This window comes from Hyposmocoma kahamanoa, unplaced genomic scaffold (assembly GCF_003589595.1).
Source record: "Hyposmocoma kahamanoa isolate Upper Pololo Valley unplaced genomic scaffold, ASM358959v1 92, whole genome shotgun sequence".
NCBI classification, from domain to species: Eukaryota; Metazoa; Arthropoda; class Insecta; order Lepidoptera; family Cosmopterigidae; genus Hyposmocoma; species Hyposmocoma kahamanoa.
This window is the reverse complement of record NW_020654748.1, coordinates 2,384,619-2,409,772: the sequence shown is the minus strand read 5'-3', so window position 1 is coordinate 2,409,772 and position 25,154 is coordinate 2,384,619. Positions and strand designations below refer to the sequence as shown.

Genomic DNA, 25,154 nt, shown 5'->3' with positions numbered 1-25,154 from the left:
AGCTTTTAAAGTACTGGCTTTCCATCCACTGTGACACAAACAGGAAATAAAATAAACGAAGACCTTTGCAGGGCATATCTTCTTATTTCAATTTACTTTTGTCTTTTATATTATTGTTATTGGTTTTTTACTTCGCGCTGTATTAGTAAAGAATTGTTTTTGTCTGGAAATAGACTATTAAGATTGTTATATTGGATTAAGGTACTAAAACCAATAAGTAGTATTCAAGAAAAATTTAAAAAAAAAAGTGTGAACCAAGAAGTACAATTCTGCACCACTTTAAAATTGCACTCTTTGCGTAACAACGTCAGTGCAAAATGACAATTTTGCAGGAGAGAGGTTTAAAGACTCTACGACCGTAATTAGTTGATAACTTTGTTATGCTTAAATAGGAGAGTCAGAGGACAAAAAGTAACGGAGTGTTATAAGAAGTTCCTTATACATAATGTTAATACGTCCCGTTTTGAGCGTGACAGTCCCGCTGTCAACAAAATACTTTACAATATCCCGCTTGACAAAACAGAACTCAATGACATTACTTTTTTTTAAAGTGGCGCATAAGCGAAAAATACATAAAGTCAGCTCACCAACCTGCACAAGATTACTTCATTTCTAAATTTTTCATTATTAAATATTTTCAGTTCTTTTTCATTTTTTTTAAATCATGAAATATTTCGTAACTATCATAAACATGTTTTTTTTAAACAATAATAAATTTACAGTCGTCCAGCTCTGGAGAAAAAAATAATGATAACGTTACTTATACACATAATTTGTTTCATGTAGTTCGTATTCTTTTTTTACTTTCATGCATCGAGTATCTAACCAGAAATAGAGACGAAATGTCATTTAATTTGTTTGAAAACTATTCTGCCAACTCATTACGGTGACAACTGCTCTCCGATTGGCCAGGTCAATAGTTTAAGTTGAGCTTTGCTATAACGGACGAAAATTGAAAAATTACATATTTAATATTTAATTACCGATGAAATATGATTCCGGTCGTTTTGTAATTAGATGTTTTGCTGTTTTTCCCACACCACTGAATGGTACGGCCCCCATTGTTAGAGATATTATCTTTATTACAATAAATACAGAATATTCTTGGAATATACGGAGACATACACATAGGTCAGTTGTTGGCGCTGTACTATTTCAGGGCAAACGAGAGTTGATATTTAAAAGACATATAAGGCCCAATTGCCATTTGCCCGCTCATTTGCCTAACGAGTTGCCAGGGATGAATGGCCCTTATTTCGTCTTTATTTCTGGTTATATACTCGACGCCTTCATGTGTTAAAAGCACTTTGTACGCATGATCAAAGATACGAGATACAGAACGATCCTTATAAATTGCATAAGCAGATACTTAAGCCTGGTGTGAATAATATCCATTCTATTATAATTACTCGTATTTCTTATAACGACATGAATCCAATAACATAATTGAATCACATGTGATGATTCACGGATCATCTACAGCTGCCCGACACACTTGTGTTGTTATCAACGGATCAGTAATGTTATCAGCGTATCAATGATGGATCATCACGGATTGTGTTCAATTAGTATAGAAAATATTTGTACCCGCTTCAAAGTAGCTTTTCTTATATGTCGATTGTACAAAATTGTACGAGATGCAATGCACAAACCGCGACGCAGATACGGGTCTCATCAGCTGGTAGTAGTAATAACTTAGGGCTGCTAACAGATTGACAGACTTCACTTAACTGTGTGCAGTCGATTTCGGCGGCAAGAAGTCGGTGTCGACTGCATACTGTTAAAGCGTGAAGTCGTTATTCGAAACCTCGACTGAAGTTGATAACGACTTCATGCATTAACTGCATGCAGTGGAAACCATGTTCATGTGCACTTCATGCAGCCGAGATCGACTACGTGTAGTTAATGGGTTAATAAAAAACAAACAAAAAAAGAAGTTCAAATTTCTAGAGTGGTTATATTACATTATATGTACGTTAGTCTAAGGTATATATTATATGGGTCATGTAGCCTGAAATAAATAAATAAGTAAATAAAAAATGCGTTACCAAACTTCGAGTGTATTTTCACGCTTTAAAAATTGTCTCTGTCAGCGAATTGACGCTTCAAGCGCGGCGATATTTTCGTGGCCAAGGTGTCAGGGTATTCTTTTCGCTCTTTGAGACAGATTACCGCAGCCATCCGACGCAATGCTGCGATTCATTAAAACAAACAATGCGATATAAACTTTATCTACTACATGATAAGGTTACACTTCTTTAAACTAAAAATGAAAAAGAAGCTGCAAACGGCGGCAGACGGTGGCGTCGAGACGCGCCAGACGCACTTTAGGTCAAACAATATAATATGGAACACATTCTGTAGTAAATAAAGCATGTCCTTCTAACACTAATAAATATCTATATTGCATAGTTATCTTCCAAGTAACCTCATTTTGTAGAATATAAAGTTTATGTTGCAATTGTTTTAATGTGTCGCAGCGTCGCGCCGCCTGGATGCGGCAATTTTGAGCGAACCCTTTTGCATGAACACCGTTTTCTGTTTGGCTCAAGCCGATTCCCTTGATAAGTGAGTTGGCGCCCTTAATGCAATTTTATAGAAACCAATAGTGTCGGCTGCAATATAGAACTACTGCATTCTATATAAATCAAGTCTTATTCGGAACAGATTCTACTGAAATTATCCGAATTCGAATTTCGAAAGTCACATAATTCCCACAATTCATGTTGCCTAAGAGTAAAATACACACCTGTTCGTAGCAGCTACAGTTCTACTCTTAGCTTTAAATCACAAAAATCATAAGACAGACATAAGTCCCATGTGCCTATCATTTCAACACCATCCTTCTAAACCGAAACCCAGTAATGCTCATAATATATGTATAATATAAATAATACGCTTGGCAGCTCGGAAATATGTAAGGTGGCAGTACGTCTCCGGACGAACTCTTATACAAGGAGCTGTACTGCTACGAAGTCATTTGATGTATTTTACAGTGTGCACTTTTAGTTACTTATTTTACTTTCTTATAAGGTTGGTTCAGTTATATTTATTCATTCACCCAGTATTCGGTTACCTATCAGAAGTCCGAAATGACATTTTCCAGAAGTAACGTTTGCTCGAATTTTCGTAACCTCGAATGTAAGTTTGAGAGGAAAATGTTTTTTTCTTTTAAATCTAACTTAATCTAACCTAACCCAACGTAATCGTGTCTGCGATCAACATCCAACATATCCTGATAGAATAACGGTTTCGTTATAATTCAGTTTTTCGTTAACGTTATTTCGGAAAAAAAATTCGAGTTTATGATAGGTTACCCAGTCTTCCCGGGAATGTCAAATCTAAGGTATAAAGGTAAACTTCAGCTCTCATTGCTTCATTTTCTAAAAGACCTAAGTTCAGAACATAGCACTTACATGCGGACGTACTATTTTTTATTATACTAAGTGACGGACGAACAAGTCGTGCGCGTAGTAGGTAAGCGTCCCGCCTGTCGCCTGTCCACAGCAATTTAAATCGCAAAGATCTATGGTGCATTGCCAATGTGCCCGTCACCTTGAGACATAAGTTGACAGGTCTCATGCGCCTGTAATTTCAACACCACCCTTCAAAACCGGGACGCAGTAATACCGCTTGGCGGACATGTGGCAGTACTTCTCCGGCCGAGCTCTTATACAAGAAGCTTTACTGCAACGAAGTCATTTGACGTCTTTTACAGTGTATCATTATTGTTAAAGAGCCCTATATTATAGCAGTTATACATTTGTAATTTTCGCGGTCACAAAATGTGATCTTACTGCACCTTACGAATGTAATGGCCACCTTATCATAAACAACGCATTAGCATTTTGATAACATTTGGTAGTATTTTGAGATATTGGCAGTTAAATAATTTTAACATTCTATGTACTTCCTTTGATCTGGATCTTTTTAATACGAGTGCGATTTCGGGTTACCTATCGGTAGTCCGAAATGACGTTTTCCAGAAATAACGTTAGCTCGAATTTTCATAACCTCGAAAGTAATTTTAAGAGGAAAATGTATTTTCTTTTAAACCTAACTTAACCTAAACTAACCGTACCTAATTGTGTCTTTGCGATAAAAATCCAACATATCCTAAAATAACAACGGTTTCGTTATAATTCGGTTTTCGGTGTAATGAAAATTCGAACAAACGTTATTCCAGAACAAAAAATCGAGTTTGTGATAGGTTACCGCGATTTCGGCGTGGAGAGCACTGAGTGGGCATTTCTTTATTCATAGTTAGGCTTACAACTACGGTTGTGGTTTTATGGTTTACGTAATAAGTTATGTTTATAGCGATATGTTAGTTAAATGGTGCATTCTTATATTATGTTTCTATTTGTGACGATTTGTTACTATTTTTAAATAAGTTAATTTTAAGCTGTTGGCCTTCCTTTAAAATAGATAAATAAAATAAATAAATATTAAAAAAATGTCTAATACGCTGCTTTAGCTTAACAATAAAACTGGAACTAAATAAGATCAAATAAACCACTTGTAGGGGTTTGCAGATTTAGTTTCGCTTATTCCAGATAATATGTTAATAACTCAATTTTAGTAGTAAAGTATTTTATATATTTGCCAAAGTAACTTCGCTGCAATAAAAAGCAAAAATTAACAAAATACATTTAAGTTTTTGTTAATTTTTCCAAGCGTAAAAGTTTTCTTTAAACAGTCTTTAACAAAGTTTCATCTTTTCTAATTACCTTGAGGCACAATGTAAAGTTTCACAATTCCATTAAAAGTAAATAAAGATTGCATCAGCTTGTTAAGTGCACGAAAATGATAATTAGTTTTTTCTTAAGTATAAGAAACTAAACCGTTACATCAAATACTAAAATTTTTAACATGCGAGTTCCAAGAAAAATTTTCGAAGGGATGGGAAATAATGTAAGTTTATAAACGATATTACAATGCTTTTCGTTACTGGAAATAATGCTATTATATATTTTTGAAGATTATTATAATGGTCTTGCATTAAAAACAGCTATACGGTTGGTATTTAGTTGTAAAGCTACAAACACAAAGAAACCTTCGATACGACAGGATTCCAACCACTGTTTGTCGCCTCAACGTGGCCATACCGGTTCGAATACAAGTCGGGTCGAAGGAATTTTTCTTTACATTATTTAGATATTTTTACCAATAATAATAACAAACTAGTGACGTATTTTCACAAAATAAAATTAGCGTGGTGTAAGACATCATGATATTCAATAAAAACCATCATATTATCAACCTATCGCAGTCATTCGCCCGCTCCAGCTTGTCCCATCCATTTGCTGCCAAAAGCTTTTGCATATCGTCACTCCATTTGGCCAGAGGGCGTCCTAGACTACATTTTGCCGAACCGCGCGCGGACTCTAAAAATATAAATTTTTTAAGTAACTATTTTGCAATACTCCATAGTGGAGTACTGTTAATGGTAACTGGGAATGCGACTACATTTACCTGCCTTTATTAAAAATAAAACATTTATTGCCTATTGTAACATAGAGGGGGATGAAAAGGAAAACATAGGGGAGAGTTTGCAGTATTCGTAAATTAATTAACAACAATACAATGAACGTTGTTCATAAATTAACGAAATGATAACAAAAAATATCATTTGAAACGAAGCATTTTCATTACTTGTTATTTGGGATTATAATTTTAAATTTAAAAGTCTAAGTGATTCGAGCTGTGTTGAACATAAAACTAATCCACAGTTTTTTAATACTTTAAAACTTAAGTAGCAGTACCGGTCCTTGTGAAAGAGTTCGTCCAAGGAAGTACTGCCACCTTACCTATGTCTACCGCCAAGCAGCAATGTGAGCAATATGGTGGTGGTGAAGGAGATGGTGAAATTACAGGCACAAGGGACTTTTCACCTATGCGCCCCTCAGATCAATTTAAAGCTCTGAGTGGCACTGCAACTCTGTGCAACTGTTTCGGACAGGCGTGTCGGTTAACATCAAATTGAAATATAAAAATATAGTCATACAACATCTACGAAATGTCAATGTCATGCTGCTGCTTCAAATCCAAAATGATGATTACTAGAAAAATGATTAGTTAAATCATTGACTTACAAATAAATGGACGACGGGTCTAATACAAAAACCACGAAAAAAATGTCCCTAACCTATTCGAAATTTAAATTGTAATGTCATCGCAGTATCGCGCTGTCAGTCGAACAAATGAAGACTAAAGCGGAGTTTGGCGCTCTGTATAGGATTTTAGCGCCTTACAAGTGCGGACACTTTTTAGCGCGGACCCGACGTCCATATAATTGTAAGTCAATGAGATAAATGACGAATTAAGCAAATTAAAAAAAAATAAAGTTCCAATAATTGCATGTAATCCATGAAATCCTGTTGCAATAAAAAAGTTGAACCATAAATGCTATCGGCAATAGTAAAAGAAGCTTCAATAGGCTTGTAAAATTGTGAAATAAATACTTATACAAATTGTAATGAACAATCCTTGGGTTGTTTGAGAAGAATTGTTTTCTATTAATGCATGATGTGCTCAAGTTACTGCTGATGTAATTAAAATAACAGTATTAATAAATAAGGGAAATTGAAAGGGATTAAATGGAACAATACCTATATACGCAGGACCTTTTCGTCCCGTTACTTAGTATAATAAAAAAAAAAAAAACAAATACTAGTTACTATAAACGTTTTAAAAACCGTTATTTGTGAAACCATTACAACAGTATCATTTGTTATTTCGTTTTTAATTTGTCGTTGCCAAAATGACCTAAATATTAAAAGTACATTTAAATTTTGTCACGACACTGTACATCCCTTAATAACCATGATAAACGTGTTCAATTAACTCTTTTAACTGCAGTTTTAAAAATTTCAAATTAGTTAAACATAATTAAGGCGTGCGAGTTGAATGATGCCGAAAAATAAAGATCGCGTGTCCTTCGGTTTGGTAAAAAGAAACATAACTTGACAAGTTGATTACTTTAAAAAGAATCGTTATTTTAATAAAGGTATTTAAATGTATTATTTAGGTAATTTCAATAAGGATAAAGTCACAAAATGTTGAATATAGAAATTAAATATAATAAATGGGAAATAATAAAGGGCCGAAAAACAAATGTGTAACAAACCTACATTATGTAATAGACGGCGTTAAGCCAGATTGTTCACTTTTAGTTCTCTAAGAATCCGCTAGATGGCATTGACCCATTTGGCGTTATTACTGAATCGCAGTGTTAAGATTTTTCTCGAATGTGAGTACTCGAACACAATTTTGTTAATGTGATGAGAAATCTGAGAATACAGAGAGCTCAGTAACGCAACCAGGAGTTGAGTCCCTTCTTGGGAACTGCTACCCGGATCTTCTGATATTTCGTACGCTCATATAGGGTGAAAGTCCTCATCTCGCGGAACGGTTTCCAGGAGTCGAGTCCCTTCAGGAACAACTGCCCGCACCTTCCGCATATAGGGTAAAATTGTATTGGCGACATACAAGGTGAAAATAAATCTTCTGAACAACAATTTGGAGTTTCACTTGGCTGGATCTGCGTAACTTGATCCCACGGTAAAGAGAGAACCTCCCTCCTTTACAAATGTAATCAATTGCATCTGCTGTTAGGTAATTTTCCGAAAAATTTGTAGTGGAAAAATGCAATTCGAAGACTATTATGTTCTATGTGTAGGAATATCTTTTCAAGTTTTATGTAACGTGAATTTAAAAAAAATTGTATAGCTAAAAGCAAGTTAGAGTAAAACGAGATCTAAAATTACCGGAGAACAGCGAAAAAAGAATCACAGGTAAAAAAAAATATGGCTCTATCATTTTTGTTCAGTATCGTCAACTTTTGACATGTATCAACTGTGAAATGTGTATAAATATTCGGGAAAATATTTATTTTTCTGAAAATATTAAATTTTTTAAATTACAAATTTTCCATGACCCAACACTAATTGCACCGGACACCAAGAATATACCAATAAAATTAATCATATTATATAATAAACTACCACAAGACGATTTCTCCAACGTTGAGACGATTCCTTCTTGAATTTTCTGGCAACTTCAAAGTTGAGAGTTAAGTTCAAGTTAACGAAGACTTATCGGTGTTACAATTATTGTAACTTTCATTCATAATAATGTCAAGTTGAAGTTAACCGTTGAAGAAATCTTGGCAAGAGTAAACGTGGTTTAGAACAAAATATCAAAATGTAAGTCAGGAAATTAGTAGCAGAAGCGCTCCTTGTCAAAGAGTTCATCCAGGGAAGTACTGCCACCTTACCTATTTCTGCCGCCAAGCAGTAATGTCAGCATTACTGTGTTCCGGTTTAGAAGGGTAAGGAGCTGGTGAAATTACAGGCACATGGGACTTGTCAACTTATATCTCAGAATGACGGTCGTAGTGGCAGTGCCCATAAGATTTTTGCGATATAAATGTCTGAATGACACTGCAACTGTAATCTTATGAATAGGCGTGTCGCTTACCACCAGTTCGTCCCGTCACTTGGTAGAATATTTTAATGATAGTATAAAAAAGAAATCGTGTAACGTTCAAAAACAAATATTTAAAAAAATATTTGTTTAATTTTTTTTTAATTTATGTCATTTTACCCCCAACTTATTTCAAACTTTTATGAATGTTACTTATGTTATTTTACAACTTATATTTAGATGAATGTAAATTTACAAACAGTCTCGACTATAAAATTTGCAGTCCAAATTGGACATTGTTCTTTCGGAAAGAAATAATTTATAATCACTCTGTATAATATATCCGTATGATGGAAAAGTTTAACAAGTACGCAAGTTTAGGAATTGTAAAAGGTTGAATAAGCTACCTTTATAATTTATAAGATGATTTACGACAAAAATGGCTAATAATAGTTTTCGGTAAAATGAAGGGTTAGGTTGAAAGAGTTGTATGACATCGGCAAGATTTTTTTATTCCGTTGTTTCCATATTTTTATTGGTACAAAAGCTTTCGATAACTTAGTAAATAATGCTGTAATAATCATTAATACAAAGATCGAACACACAGAAAAAAATCCTTCGATCCGTTCGGATTCGAACCGACGTCTTCTTGCATATGGTGCCAGACGCTATACCAACTAAGCCACGGAACGAACCAACGGACCCAACGAATTTTTCTATATGCTTGCGTCGTATCTTTGTATATTTTTGCCAATTACTGAAAATAAGGTTTTTAATTACTTTTTTAACATAATTGTTTTTTGGTTAATTTCTTAATTGAATAAATAAATAAATAATTAAAGAAATTATATAGATATCATTATTTAATTTTAATCGAGTAATCCAATATTTAAAAAAAAAAATATATTGATTCCTAGACACTTAGTAGCGCTAGAGCTCCTTCTGAAAGAAAGAGTTCGTTCGGGGAAGTACTGCCACCTGACCTATTTCTGTGGCAGTGTCCTGCGTCTGTCCTGATCTTTGCGATTTAAAGGTCTAAGCGGCAACTATTATGGACAGGCGTGTCACTTACTACCACACACACGACCTGTTCGTCCTCCATATAATAAATAAGAAAATATAAGTTAAAAAATTAAATAGTCTATCGTTTTGTTGTCGAGCACGAGACCCTTTTAAAACGCTTGCAAGTATCACTTAGTCATTTCGCCATGAGTTTCCCATAATGTTAATTTTCTAGGAAAATGCTCTAGGATTTCCCCTACTGAGTCACGGAGAAAGGCTGGTGACGTATTTTATGAATATGGCCCTTGTTGAAATGTGACAGTGACACTTTTAGTTATTTGTTTTACTTTTTTTATAAGGTTGGTTGAGTTATATTTATTTATTCACCTAGTATTCCTGGGAATGTGAAATCGAAAGTATAAGGATGAATTTCAGCTCTCATTGCTCCATTTTCTAAGAAACCTAAATTATGAACTTAGTATTTACATGCGAACGTAGTATTTTTATTATACTAAGTGACGGACGAACAAGCCATGCGCCTAAAAGCGCGGAGCTTTAAGATCTGCGGTGCACTGCCACTGCGCTGGTCACTTTAAGACATAAGTTAACAAGTCCCATGTGCCTGTAATTTCATCTGCACCCTTACCCTTAAAACCGGGACGCAGTAATGCTCATATTACGGCAGAAATAGGTAAGGAGGCAGTACTTCCTTGGATAAACTCTTTCACAAGCAGTTCTAAGTGTCTAGGAATCAAGGTTTTTTTTAGGTCCAAACTCACTCGTCTGCCGTCTTGTCTAGATTACACAATAAGCACAGTGCCACATGTAAACATCTATTTTATTTTATTTACATTGTTTTCTGTTTCTTATATATTTATCACTAATTAAGTATCTTATCAAGATACTCTTATCTACGCTTTTTTGTTATTTTTCAACCAAAATTAAGGAAAGAAAATAAAGAATAGGCTGTATGTCATTGTGCCAAAGCCGTTAAAACTACTAAAAAAATCCATGCAAATTGAACATGTAATTTGATGTAACAACTGTTGATATACCTAATAAAATATCATGAAATAAATGTTAAAACTCTAAGGATTTTAAAAGAATAAATTTTACAAAGCGTGACATTAAAACACCGTCAGCTGGTTCCCGTGCAATCATTTACACCGATCTCCGACGCGGTACTAACATTGCCAATGCGAAATTGCGCCAAAATGGCGGAGAAACAGCTGTTGCACTTTTTTATGTTCGCATTAATTCAGTGTAGAGAATGTTATTTGCATTAGAATTAGAAAATATATACAGAGTATGTAAATGCTGTGTTAAAATATGCTGGAGTTTTAAAAATCTGGTTAATATATCATTATGTTTTATCCGGACAGAATCTAACAGAATCTAATTGTTTTATTTACGCAAGCAAATCCATCTTTTTTTTATGACACCGGAACGAGCAATTCGTCCGCCTGGTGGTAAGCGATACGCTTATCCCTAACAGTTGCAGTGCCACTCAAAAGCTTCAAAATCGCATAGATTACGCAGCGATGCAAACACGCGTTCGTGAAAAACGCGATTGCATCGCTACACTTGCGATTTATGGGCGATTGCATCGATGCAATCGCTTATAAATCCCAAGAGCAGCAATGCAGTCGTGCGTTTGTGTAACCGCTCTTAGGGGCATTGTCACTGTGCCCGTCACCCTGAGACATAAGTTGACAAGTTCCCTTTATTATATATAAGTAACATACACACATCAAAAAAAGTTTGCGATCAATAGCATAAGCTCCTATAATTCTTTAAATTTAACTTTATCAAGAAAAAATCTATGTTGTATGCTTTCTTTAAATAGGAATACCCTGTTTGAAATTAAAATATAAAACTATTTTTTATTATTTATTTTAAAAAATTGAGCCATTAATCATAATGTAATAGTGATAGAAATTTCATAGAAAGAAAAAGACTGCTTAATTAAACTTAAACAACAATTTATTATTAAAAGGTGTGAATTCAATATAAAATAACTCCTCCCCTGGCTCGAATACATGCGAAGATCCTCCTGGGCATGCTGAGGATCAAGTTATCCAGCATTTCCTGGGGTAACCTATCCCATTCTTCAATAGCGGCTTCCCTGAGCTCTGGAACTGTCTGGGGGCGTGGCTCACGGTTCCATACTGCTCGTTTAAGAGCATCCCACGCGTGCTCTATTGGGTTTAAGTCGGGCGAGCCGGCAGGCCAGTCTAATCGTGTGATATCGTATTCTTGAAGAGCAGCATTGACTCGTTGAGCTCGATGTGCGGGCGCATTATCATCGACCAGTACAAATTGGTGCCCATGGTTTACTCGGAATGGTCTGACGATATCATCAATAGCAACTGCTTTGTACATGTCTGCTGTCATGAAGCCCCGATACGGGATCAAAGGCGTTCTAGCTCCAATCATAATGCCACCCCAAAAGGACACCGATTTTCCGCCTTGCTGAACTGTTCCAGTGGCAGTTCTTTGTCTTTCACGGTCGCCTGGTCTTCTCCAGACATGGATTCGTCGGTTATCTGGATGAGTGCTGATTCGGGATTCGTCAACGAAGATACAGTTTTGCCAAATGTTTTCGTCCTCACCTTCTTCATTTTGCCGAAGTCTAGCCCACTGCAATCTTCGTTGTTGACGTTGCCGGGAATTGAGCGGAGCTCGCCAAGACCTCCGTGCTCGTAATCCCGCCTGGTGCAAGCAATTGCGAACGGTCTGCGTGCTAACTTCAAGCCCAGAGGCGGCCCTGACTTCTGCTTTTATTTTAGTGGCGTTGATTGTTGGATCACGGGCTGCCAGCAATCTAATATAGCGCTTTTGGGCAGCTGTCAAAACAGTTGGGCGACCGCTGCGGGGTCGGTCAGCTAAATTCCCCATTCCGTGATACCTCTGCAACGTAGCCACGACACAGGATTGGGATATAGCAAGTCTGCGTGCTATTACTCTCGTGGTGTATCCTTCTTCCCTCAAAGTTACTATTCTAGCTCGTAAAACCTCTGATAATCCTCTTGGCATTTTTTCAATCACAACTTTCCGCGAAAAATATCTTGAATCGCTTATAATTGACTAAATCAGATTTCTGAATGAGCGTAAGCCAGGACTGAAAGCCTTTTTATATGAAAAAACAATTGAACGGGGTCATTGTTTTATGTTCTAATTTATTTTTAAATAAAGAGTTTAAAAATAAGAAAAAATCATAATATAATCTACAGTAACAAAAAAGATTTCAGTTTTTCGAAGTGATCGCAAACTTTTTTTGATGTGTGTATGTATCAGAAATTGCTGAACAAACTCTTTTGTGTACTGTAACCAGACTTAATTCAATAGTCAGATAATCTCAGTACAGAGTCCTAAAAAAACCGACCTCAAAAGTACGTGGAATTACGTGTATTTGCTATTTTTTATTGAAATACCCTTAAATTCACCATTATACAGGACTTGACACTGGAGATAATAAAAATCGGTTCTCACAACTCAAAGAATATTGAGAGAAAAACGCCTTGAATTGGAAAAATAGCAAAATCAACCATAAAAATAATTGCTCCTTAAAAAAATTAGGCGCTATTTATAAAAATGAATCTTCATTTGAATGAAACAAAAAAGAATCGTGAAAATCGGTTCACAAATACCGGAGTTCTCGCGTAACATACATACAAAAAGAAAAGACAGTCGAATTGAGAACCTCCTCCTTTTTTGAAGTTGGTTAAAAAATTTTTAATTTTTGCAATAAATAAATAAATATTAGACAACATCACAATGTTGCTCCGATCCCAAAGTAAGTAACCAAAGCACTTGTGTTATGGAAATCGGAAACAACGACGATACCACAAACACCCAAACCCGAGATAATATACAAAAGTTAGTTTTTATCAGAGATGGCGACACCATGAAAACCGGTATGTAAGCCACTCGACCACCCCACGACGGATGTCGTTAATACGTTAATATCATCATCTCATCCCATTAATAGGCCTTCTTTTTCGCACGCCATTGTCACAGTCTTCTGGCCACACCCACGATATCGTCCGAACATCTAGCAGATGGCCTGCCTCTAGAATGTCTAGCTCCTACCGGGTATCACTCGGTGACCACCTTAGTTTACCGGTCGTCGTTCCGCCTTGCAACGTGTCCCGCCCATTGTCGTCTACGACTTTTGTGCGCTTTCGTATCTCCACGTAATATACCAACAAACAAATTTTGCTGCGTGTTGTTTATAAAGTCTGAAAATGTGAAGAGAATAAGGTTGAAAAAGACACCAATATAATTTAAGTTGAAATAAATTAATTTATACTTTAGTCGGTCGACGTTATTGATTTAAATAAATGATGTTTTTTGACGCGAATTAAGAGTAATCTGCCGACATGCTACATACATAAATCATGAGTTTTATAAAGCTTGTTTTAAGTCATGCTTAATTCAGGCTATTAGCGTAATTACCTAAATTTTTTTCCTAAAATATTCCTTTAAATGATACTGTAAAAGGTTTAAGTATTTAACTAAAAGTAAACAAATCGTAAACAGGTATTTTATTAGGGATTACCTGATTTCTTATTGTATAATTTTTTAAACTGCCTCTGTAACAGAACGGTTACCATGCCGTGACTGCCGCGCAGAGGTCCTAGGTTCGATTCCCGGGCCGGGAGAAATATTTGTATGGCCTACATTTATTTATCTCGTGAGTTTGGGTGTAATTTGTGGTTGTCTATGTGTGTGTCCATGGCACCCGCGACATAGGGTTTCCCTAGTGCGGGGCTGTATTGAGTGTGTGCGTTATTATGTTATTATAATTACAAAGAACTTTTTGAAAATGGTTCTTAATTTACAATAATATATACAGGTAAAAACAACATTTCGAACTACCTATTTAAAAGACGACTGTTAATGAGCGAGAACAGTCCTATATCTTTCTACATAAATTTAACCATTAATATCAACCTCTTGGTTATGCGGAACCATCTAAGTCAGGTCCAAACTCCGGATCAGCCCGTTTACAAGGACTTCGTCCGGTTCTCCGTGTGGTTGCACTTACAGCACCATCCCCATTTTCCAGATAGGTACCGGAGGAATATTTAAGAAATATATTTAAAAGGAATTCACATAAAAGTATAAAAAATACGATGCTCTGGCGGCCCGCTGGCCTCGACGGACAAAAGTTTAGATTGTTCGTCGCTACCAGTGAGGCACTGCTCCGACCAGTTGCCATCAACTAATAAGTACTTAAATCTAAACAGCATAAATTAGGTGTTTAAATAAGGCTATTTGATAACGAGTATCACAATTTTCCTACGATAAAAAACCTAAAAATCCAGGAGTTCGAAGCATTTCAAAAGATGACCTCTAATGAACAATACGTCAACTTAATTTTTGGACCTGTTCTGTTTTTATTTTGTTTTTTGTTTCTTTTTTTTTGTTTATACGTCTTAAATAAATAAGGCTGTTTAGGAAAATAATAGAAAATGACCAAAAAATAAAGTTTACGTAAATACTAAGTGTTCATTGGAGGTATCGAGATAGGCAGTTAATAATAATATGCGACCTATTTAAAGAGTACGGCAGCAATATGACATATATGAAACACTATTGTATTGCACCGGTTAACTCGACGCCATTACAACTACATTTTGTTTTGCTTGCAAGGGACAGCTGAAGTTTGTTTACTTTTAACTAATTACCTAAACCTTTATACTATAAAGTATATAATTATTTTATATTATGATATTATTTTCGTGCATTAAAAAATGGTAATTATATATCATGGGGTTACACTTTTGCACTGATAGTCAGGTTTGTAATGCGACTACGAGGCGACACCTATGGTTTTCCCCACTACCCTAGTACGTGAGGCGCACTATAAGTTTCCGGAATGAATAAGAAAAAAATACTATAAACTGTCAGAAATGAATTTATTGTTTCTCAAAATATTCTCCGTTAGTGTTAATGCACTTCTTCATACGAATGAACCAATTTTGAAAACATTTATGCCACTCCTCCGTGACAATCTCTGAAATATATTTTTCACACTCTTCGACAGCCTCTTCAGGTGACGAAAATCGTTGACCGCGTAAATGGTTCTTAATTTTTGGAAATAAATATAAGTCACAAGGTGCCAGGTCGGAACAGTACGCGGGATGGCTCATAAGGTCAACGTTGTTCATCTTCAACAATTCATTTGTCTGTCTGGCCGTGTGAGAACTGGCACTATCCTGGTGCAAGATGATACGGTTATTTTTACGGAGTTTGTCAATAACTTCCGGCAAACAAATGGTCGTATACCAATCCTTATTCACGGTCCAAAGCAACAGTAGCCACGTGTCCAGTTTTATTAAAAAAAGAAGCAATCATCACTTTGGTTAGTTCCGGCTCATCTCGAAAGACCCATAGGCTCGGTTGCTGATTTGTTTTGGGATCGTAACTATAAATCCATGTTTCGTCACCTGTTACTATGTCCCACACCAAATTTGATGCCCCTTCGTTCATTCTAGTAAGCATGGCATTGCATACCAGAATGAACGAATATTTTTTATTGCAAGTGTTGCGATCCCTTTTTTGAGCCTTAGTCAAATTGTGTGGGATCCACCCAGAGCACAGCTTTTTCACATCCACATGTTTGTGTAGTATTGATTGTAGATTGTAGTTGACTCATGCCTATGCCTAAAGATGCCCGAATCCCATGGTATGTCACATGCCTGTCTGTTTTGATCATACGGCACACAGCATTCACACATTCACAGCAGTGGACCATAACGAAATTCGTCACTGAGATTCACACGACCGCGTTTGAATTCTGCAAACCAGCTATAAATAGTCGTCTTGCATGGTGCTTCATCGCCAAAAGCAGTTTGAAGCCTGAAGGCTGAGCTGTTAAATTACACTTAAAGTCGTAGAAAATCATACTACAAAAATTTTCACGAGTTAAATCCATGGCGATGTAGACAACCAATTCTAAAATGTAAAAACAAGTGACAGTCAGATGAAACAAACTGTATTCTACAGCCAAAGGGTTCCATTTTCAAATGTTGTCATTCCTTTTTAAATATTGTTTAAATAAGTAACCAGTTCCGGAAACTTACAGTGCGCCCTATGTACACGTATTTACAATCTTCACTCGCCAACTAATATTCTTTTCCGTTGCCATAAACTGTTAACTCACAAACGATTTTCCCAAAGAAGTAAAACCAACTCATCTACAGTATTTTCCGCAGACGAAAAAGAAACGCAAGCGCTGCGGCGAATGTATCGGATGTCAGCGCAAAGACAACTGTGGCGACTGCGCACCCTGTCGTAACGACAAGTCGCATCAAATCTGCAAGCAGCGACGATGTGAAAAGCTCACAGAGAAAAAGGTAAGCTTCATTTTTACATAAATATAAAGTATGGATTGTGAATGCAAAATATGATGTGGGTAATGTAAGAGAGCACTGTGGCATCCACTTTAAAACAGCTGTCAGAGCAGCCCAGGAGCAGATCAGAATAGGTTCGTAACGGCAAAAAAGCAGGATGGTTATATATACACTATATAGCGCTGTCTCACAACGATTCCTATTAGGTCCTAAAAGCTTTCGAACGAAAGTCCTAACTATGGAGCTTTCAGGTCCATAATGAGGATTTTTCACAGCTACTTCCAAGTCTTCCAACACGTTCAAAAACATTATCGCACCATGCTTTCCCATATAAACTTTGATATGCCCTTTCACCGTTATTTAGGGGTTTTTCACTCTCATAGAGTTCACACGACGACTTGTAGCAGCGAAGCAAACGCGAGTTTGTGAAAAGCGTGATTGCATCTCTACACTTGCGATTTATAGGCGACTGCATCGATGCAAAGGCGCGACTACATCGCTACAAGCGCGCGACTGCATCGATACAGTCACATTGATACACATATTGAATCATTATGTACAAAAAATTTGTATAGGTTTATGCACATTATTTTGTTTTGTTAATTGTAAATTTAAAAGTGAAATTAATAAATACATGAAACAAATAAATTTATTAAAAAACTAATTTAAAACGTGTAACGCGTTCGTATCGCTTTTGCAACGCGCATGTATCGCGTTTGCATCGCGATTGCATCACGTTTGCATCGCTAAGGTAGATGATTAGCGACTCCATTGCGTTTGTATCGCTAATTGTAACCGCTAATATTTTACTTTTTTTTTCAATTCAACCAATTGAAAAAAGAACCAGGCTATCGGACTTCATTAAAGAAATTTTCTTTCTGAAAGTAAATAAGGAAAAAAAAAATTTCTTTTTCCTCTATGTTAAGCAAATTTTAATCTACCGTTAATTACTTATATACTTAAACAATACCAACACTGAGTAAATAAATGGTAATAATCGTTCATTCAGAGAAGTGAACATTTCAAAAATTAGACCTCTTAAAGAGTCTTGAAATTTGCAACAATAGTCTGCCACAGAAGACAAGAAAAAGAAAAACTTCCTAATTTTAAAATTGATTCAATTCTTTAAACAGCTAATAATACTACACGTCTTATTTTTTTTAATTCTACCTCATTCTTAGAATTAAAACAGGCCTCTATGGTTATATCATTGTCAAATCTGATACATCAGCGCTGACTTCCAATCCGGAATGCCATTTATTATGGAATAAGTTATACAGTATTCCTTACATAATAACGCTACACTTACCTTAATAGCTTTTTACGTTTACCAGAATCACAAAATCAAGTCGGGTAGCTAGTATTTAATTACTATTAGCAACCTCAATTAACTTGGGAATACATATGATACTTCTCTACACGTAAAATAGACGTTACAACGTCGGTTGCGGAACTCAGCATCATTCATCTCCGCAATAAAAACATTTAAACCTTCCTACGCCAACATACTTGGATGTTTAACTCATTAAAACATTACCCAAAAGGCCTACCAGTAGAATTAAAAACAAAATAGCATAGCTTCAAACGAACGTACAAACATAAATATATACAGCTAATTTAAATATTTCTGAATCTACAGTAAATGGCATTCTCGCACATTGAAGCATTGCTTCCGCCATCTTGTGGCACGTCACGTCAACAAGATGGCGGCTAATGTATGCACTGAATGAACTGTAATAAGTCATTTATGCGTGTTTGCGTCATTTGTTAGTACTTTTGGGTTCCGCTTGATTCAGAATAAATCATTTATTCCACTAAACCCAAAAGTAAAATCAATTAGTAGTATTATACCAAAATTGTATATTTTGTATGCATAACACAATTTTGAAATTGCAACTACAATAACAAAAGATATCTTATGAGTGGTTTGTGAATTTTACTGTAATATAATATATTATTGATAGAAGTTGCTGAATTTGTCCTCAGCTGTATTCCCTCTAATATAATACGCTGAATATCAAAATCATTTCTATCTTAATGAGTAATAAAGGAGAAAGAATGTTATAAGTAGTATAGTCTAATGTTTAGCCTATAGAGAATTTGATGTTTTTTAACCATATCTAATCAAAATTCAACAATCAACATCTCAATGGCAACAGAACCTTTGTAACATAAGTATAACCCAATTGCTGGCATTTATTCCAATGATTTAGTCGTCATTTGAAATTCCCGTGTACTCGAAGGCAATAAATAAGTCATGAGACGCGAACGCGACACACCAGCGAAAACTGAGACAATGCTGACCATGAGAATTTTCATGAATGAATTCTATTTGTCAAGGTGTTTTTGAACATCAGAGAAACTTGAACCTTGCAAAACTTGGTATAGTATATTGTACTTTTCGTTCTTGGATTTGAAACACTCGTAAATAACACCTCATTTAAATTTTTACCTAAAAAAGATCCTTTTTTAGGTTAAGACTGAATTTGTCACTGTAAAAAGTTACACCTGAAAATTATGGCCAAGTTCTTTTTAAGAACTTTAAAACGTAATTTATTTTAATACTTTCATTATAAAGTAGACAGTATGAATCTTATATTTTTTTTTACAGTCAAGAACACTTTTGACTTTTGATTCGGACCGTTGTTATTTCAAGCTGCGTATTTATTTAATTTTTGAAGAGCATGGCGCCCAACGTGGGGCCAGTGTCGCAGTTGAAGGGCTGCTAGCTTTCAGTGGGCGTTTAAATATTATTATTTGTATGTAAACTGTTATAAGACTACAATTTAAACTTAAATTGTAATCGACGTTATTTATGTGCAAGTAAAAATATTTTAGTTAAATTAGTTGAAAGTTATGTTAAGGAGTTTTTCGTTGCAATATACATGAAATCTCATATATTTACAGAAAATCCAAAAAATAAGGAAAACTTTGAGTAAAACCCCCTTCCCCAAAAACTGCCATTACGATGATAATAAAAAAAATCTTAACACAGCAACGAATTGGAGAACAAAAAAGACAAATTATTACCATAAAATAGTAATAAAAAGCATAACAACAAAGTTAATAGCCCGTGAAAAGATCGTTAGCACTCTTATTTCTACATAGTCTGTGGATATACAAATAATGCTTAAGTTATGATTGTTTGTCGCGTTTTACGGTTATATATTTGGTAAAGATAATTTATCGTACATTCCGAATATCCATGGTGTTTAACTGGCTTTCAAAATAAAACCAGAGGTTACTGGCTTTATAGAATACACCGTACTTTTAATATTAAGTTCATTGAACATCTGTCCAAAAACTTTCATACTTTTCTCGCAGATGGCGCTACGACAAAAGTCATTAACAACCAAAATCAAAGATCTGCTACAAGCACATGGAAAAATTCTTAAGGTCTGCTGGTTCGTTCCGTAGCTCAGTTAGGTGAGCGTCAGTCACGGTATGCTGAACGCCCTGGTTCGACTCCAGCCAGATTGAAGGATTTTTTCTTACTGTTCGATCCCTGTATTAATAAATTACACCAAATTTTGGTTAGACCACATATTATAAAATCATACGTCATATCCTACTCCGTCAAAATCATGTAAAAATGTATGTACCGGTACTTTGAAAACCGTATTCCACAATCTCAAGAATTATGAATACTTTTTCAAAAATGTTCCTTTAACATTGATAATACCAAACAAAACCACATTTTGAAATACTGTGCTTTTTTTTATTTTTCGCCACGAAGTAAGACAGATAATAAAGCAAAGATATAGGAGGCGAAAATTTGGACGAAAAAAGAACGTCCGCTAATGGGTTTTTAACAGCGTGATAGAAAGAGACAAACATATTTCCCGATAATCAGCTTCTGAAACACGATTATATCACAGCCGTATATAGGAAAAATCTCTTGATTTTCGTTTCCTTTTTCTAATATGATGTTACATTTTATATTTTCAGTAGGAAATATTAGGCAAAGTTAATTTGCGCAATTGTGGCAAATCTATCCAATCAGAGATACGAAAATGTGGTTCAATTTCCGATGTGTAACAATCGCGGAATCCTAGGAACTCAATTTGTTATTGATTTTGTTTCACAGAAGACAGCAACATCTAAATTAGACAACTTACCACATCTCTTCCGAGAAACTGGTACTCAAGACAGAAAGCTAGAAGGAGGGTATAGGAATCTCGGGCGTTAATTGCGGGATCCGTAACTTCGTGCACTTACAGCCCAAATTATACGTGTGATAATGCAAATGCCGACTTCTACGGTTCTTTGTTAGAAAAGACGTGACAACAACAAATGTCTTTGGTTGATGCATAATTGAGAAGGTGTCGAATCAATCTCTTTGGAAAAAATATATAGTAAAATTAAGGGTATACACTGGTTAGTATACGGTGTGAAAACACAATTCCTAAAATTTTTCACGTAACAAAAAGATAAACTTACCTTGAAATTCCACAAGAAACCGCTGTATTCAATAGGTACCTACTTTTCATACCAATATTTTTTTACATCAACTGAACTGAATAGAACACGTATACTATACGACATTGCCTGGTCAATGCTGGTCAAATTTCGTTTGTAAAAAAAATATATTCTGAAAATAAGCCAGCGTCCCTGCCTCTCGACCCAAGCAAAATGAACCGTATTAGTACGGGAAAAAATTTAATTCGAGCTAGAGGTGAGGAGGAGAGAGAGAAAAAAAATACAGTTTTTTTAACTATAATAGTTGGATAGGCGTTTCTTGAAGTTATTTTTCTAGTAAGATATAAATTGATATATCTATTATAAATTAAATATATTTTAGCTCAATGTTAATGAGTTACGTTCCTTGTGAAAGAGTTTGTCCAGGGAATTATTGCCACGTTATCTGTTTCTGCCCTCAAGCAGTAATGTTAGCATTACTGCATTCTGATTCTGGAGGGTAAGGGTGCTGGTGTAATTATTGGTACATGTGACTTTTATATAGCGATAGGTGTGTCACTTACAATCAGGCGCACGTCTTCGAAAGTCATTCATCGCCTAGTTTGCCACCCTTAGAGGTGGAACACTTTCTTCAAATTTAAATGGGACCACATCTGAGGTACTCTCTTTACAACAAAAAATAATCATCAAAATCGGTTCACATATTTATAGAGTTATCGCGTAACATGTAGTCGAATTGAGAACCTCCTCCTTTTGTTTAGTCAGTTATAAAAAGGTTACACTTGAGCCAGGTCTTTCTTGACACACATGAATGTTTTTTTTATGGAAATCTGGCTATAACTCGATTAACACATAGACATAGGAATATTAAAAATGTGAATGTAAGTAATTACAGAATGTTTCATATAAATCTTCCAAAATTCATACATATAAGCCTGAACGTATATTGTTTTTCGATTCGCCTTATCAAAAGTTGAATGTAAATGCGAATATATTTACTGTCTACTTATGAAGCATTGTCAATAATGTTTTGAATCTTCCTACTTCCCCAAAACTTTGTTATGTGCATAGTTATTTAAATACCGAATAAAATACGTGACTTAAAAAATACTTATTTTTCTGAAACCTAATTTTCCTTAGCAACAAAAAAATGTAGAAATCTTCAATTCTTCCGTTCTACCTGAAACCCAACAAAAAAGTTTCCACAAAGTACGTAGCTACTTCAGTTAATTTACGGTTATAAGTTAACGGCAGTGTGAAACTTTAGGAAATTAGTTTTAAAACAAGCATCGTAAAACTTCTTAGGAGGGGGTAACGGTCCAGGAATCTTTATTTGAAGCCTACTTCGGATAAAGGCATTGTAAACCTTTATTGAGATATAATTACAAATTATTTCTTAATTGCTTCTGCTTCTTATCGGTCGTTAGGGCTTTCATGTGCATCTGCGGCCACATTGAGATCTTCATAGCAAGCGCATCATCAGTCATCATCAACAGCCCCATATCTTTCTACGTTAGTCTTGATTATAGTGACCCTCCCTACCGACGATAGGGTATACGAGAAGGGCACTATAACCTGTGCGCGCACAGGAACCTTGTAAGTACAGATTTTGACCCCAGTTCAGCCAGTGTACAGGGTTGTCACAGACGTCGGTCACTTGACTTCATCCGGTTCTTCGAGAGGCTAGTTCCACCGGTGAGCCGCCCCGGGTGCACGTACAGCACCCTCTCTATTTTCCAGATAGTTACCGGAGCTGTAGGCACTTTCAGTTACGGTTGCGCATTGCACAACTAGCGGTTGCCACCGCTAAGCCGTCGACTCTGAGTCATCATCATCAACAGCCTATCGTAGTCCACTGCTGGACGTAGGCCTTTCCCAGTGCGCGCCATTTCCATCTGCTGCCAGTAGCCCTTCGCAAATCGCCTCTCCATCTGGCCGGAGAGCCTCCTGCACTACGTTTGCCGGCTGTGGTCTCCACTCAAGAACTCGCTTCCCCCATCGGTTATCGGTTCTTCGATATATATGTCCAGCCTGCTGCCACTTCAGCTTGCTCCTTCTACCAACTATGTCGACGACCTTTGTTCTCTGTCAAATACCTTGTCCTTCAAAGAAATTCCGAGCATATCCCGTTCCATAGCTCGCTGAGCGACCTACAGCTGGTGAACTAACCATATCGTGAGTGTCCACGTCTCGGCTCTGTTAATGCTAACTACTCAGCCCTATGTTACCGTACCTCCTGACTGCTACATGTGTAAGGCAAAGTATTTATTGGTAGTTTTTAAACTTTAATGCACTCGCAAAGGGTCCTGGTGAAATTACAGGCACATTGGACTTGTCAACTTATATCACAGAGTGACAGACGCATTAGAAGTGTCCGTGAGATCTTTGCGATTTAAAACTCTGAGTGGTACTGCAATTGTCTTAGATAGACATGTCAGTTGAAACAGGCGTACGTCTTGTTCGTCCCGTCGCTTCGTATAATAATAATAATAAAAAACTTTACTTCAGAGACAGAAAAAAATTTAAACTTGACTCATTTTTCGTCTTATAATTGTAATTTTTATTCATCGCAATAAAAGCTTTAATAAAACGCGTTATAAATATATTTTTTTAAACTCAATTTACTAATGCTAACATTATCGTCAGACAGATGTGACAACTGATAACAATCTACAAGTTAATATCAACGCCAGTGATGTCAAAGTAAAGTAACATATGACACTACAGCCGAGCAATTAGATCAATGTGGTCAGATACACCTGGAATCTTATCATATCATCTGCAATAAAATTAGAAATGCAGTCTCATTGTACATCTACGAACACGTTAATTAAATGAAATATAATACCCGCAGTAACATTTTAATTTTATGTAATGAGTTTATTTTATGTTGATTTTTCAATTAATACATTACGGGCTAGCGGTCTGTGTTTTCTTTGTTTCAATTCTTGTAATGTATAATATCCCTCAATATATATCTCTGAGGTTTGTGAATTGGTCCGTAAAAACCAGAATTTATTTAAACGCCGACAAGATATTCCAACAAAACATTTAATGCGTCATATAAATAGATTAATGCTTCCTATGTCTAGATTAACTCTACATTCGTCTAGCCCATGCGCCATGTCCATAAAAATTTATAACAAAGTGCCGGTTGTACTGAAAGATGAAACCAATGATAGAATTTTTTTTTTAAACTAAAAGACCTATTCCCTGTTTTACCCGAGAGGGTCCATGATAACACCTTGTAACCATGTGGAATGGAAATGATATATATTGAATAACAATAATCATGCTTCTACATAAATGTGTTCGTTAAAATTTTAAATGGATCTGTGATTCAGCTATAGAAGATGTAGTAGCAGTAGAGCTTGTAAAAGAGTTCGTCCAGGGAAGTACTGCCACCATACCTATATCTGCGACCAATCAGTAATCTGAGCATTACAACGTTCCAGTTTTGAAGAATAGGAAATTACAGGCACATGGGACTTGTCAACATTATATGTCTGTTAACCAAGACACAAACACATTTGGGAAAAATAATAATTAAAATTAAATTAAATATGTATAATATTCAAGCACAATATAACATATCGATGCCTACTATATTACAAATAAAATGAGACCTGCTTTCCTGGATTGCGTGTTAAATAGCAATTGATAGTATTTTTGATCGAATATCAATAACGATTGATCGAAAATCGACCTTATTTATATATTCCTATTACATTTTATTTTCGCATCATACATTTTTGTTTGACACTTGGCCTGTACACTGCCATGCTACAAACTTTACATCAATAAAATCAATTTCAGCTGCGGATGAAAAAACAGAACCTTTGGCCAGCCGTCGTGCCGTTGTCACTATTATATTTTTTTAGTTTTTACCTATAAAGGCGTTTGTACACGGTTCATATGTCGCCCACATTATCTGCGCACGCGTCG

The 25,154-nt window shown here is 35.7% G+C and overlaps 1 protein-coding gene across 2 annotated transcripts in view; it reads left to right on the top strand.

Moving 5' to 3' along the window:
- Nucleotides 1–25,154, top strand: part of LOC113236993 (DNA N6-methyl adenine demethylase) — a 217,647-nt gene that overhangs the window by 17,732 nt on the left and 174,761 nt on the right. For both annotated transcript variants that reach the window (XM_026473233.1, XM_026473232.1), the window contains one exon: nucleotides 16,653–16,793. In XM_026473233.1, coding sequence (XP_026329018.1) covers nucleotides 16,653–16,793 — 141 coding nt within the window. The remainder of the gene's footprint in view (nucleotides 1–16,652; nucleotides 16,794–25,154) is intronic.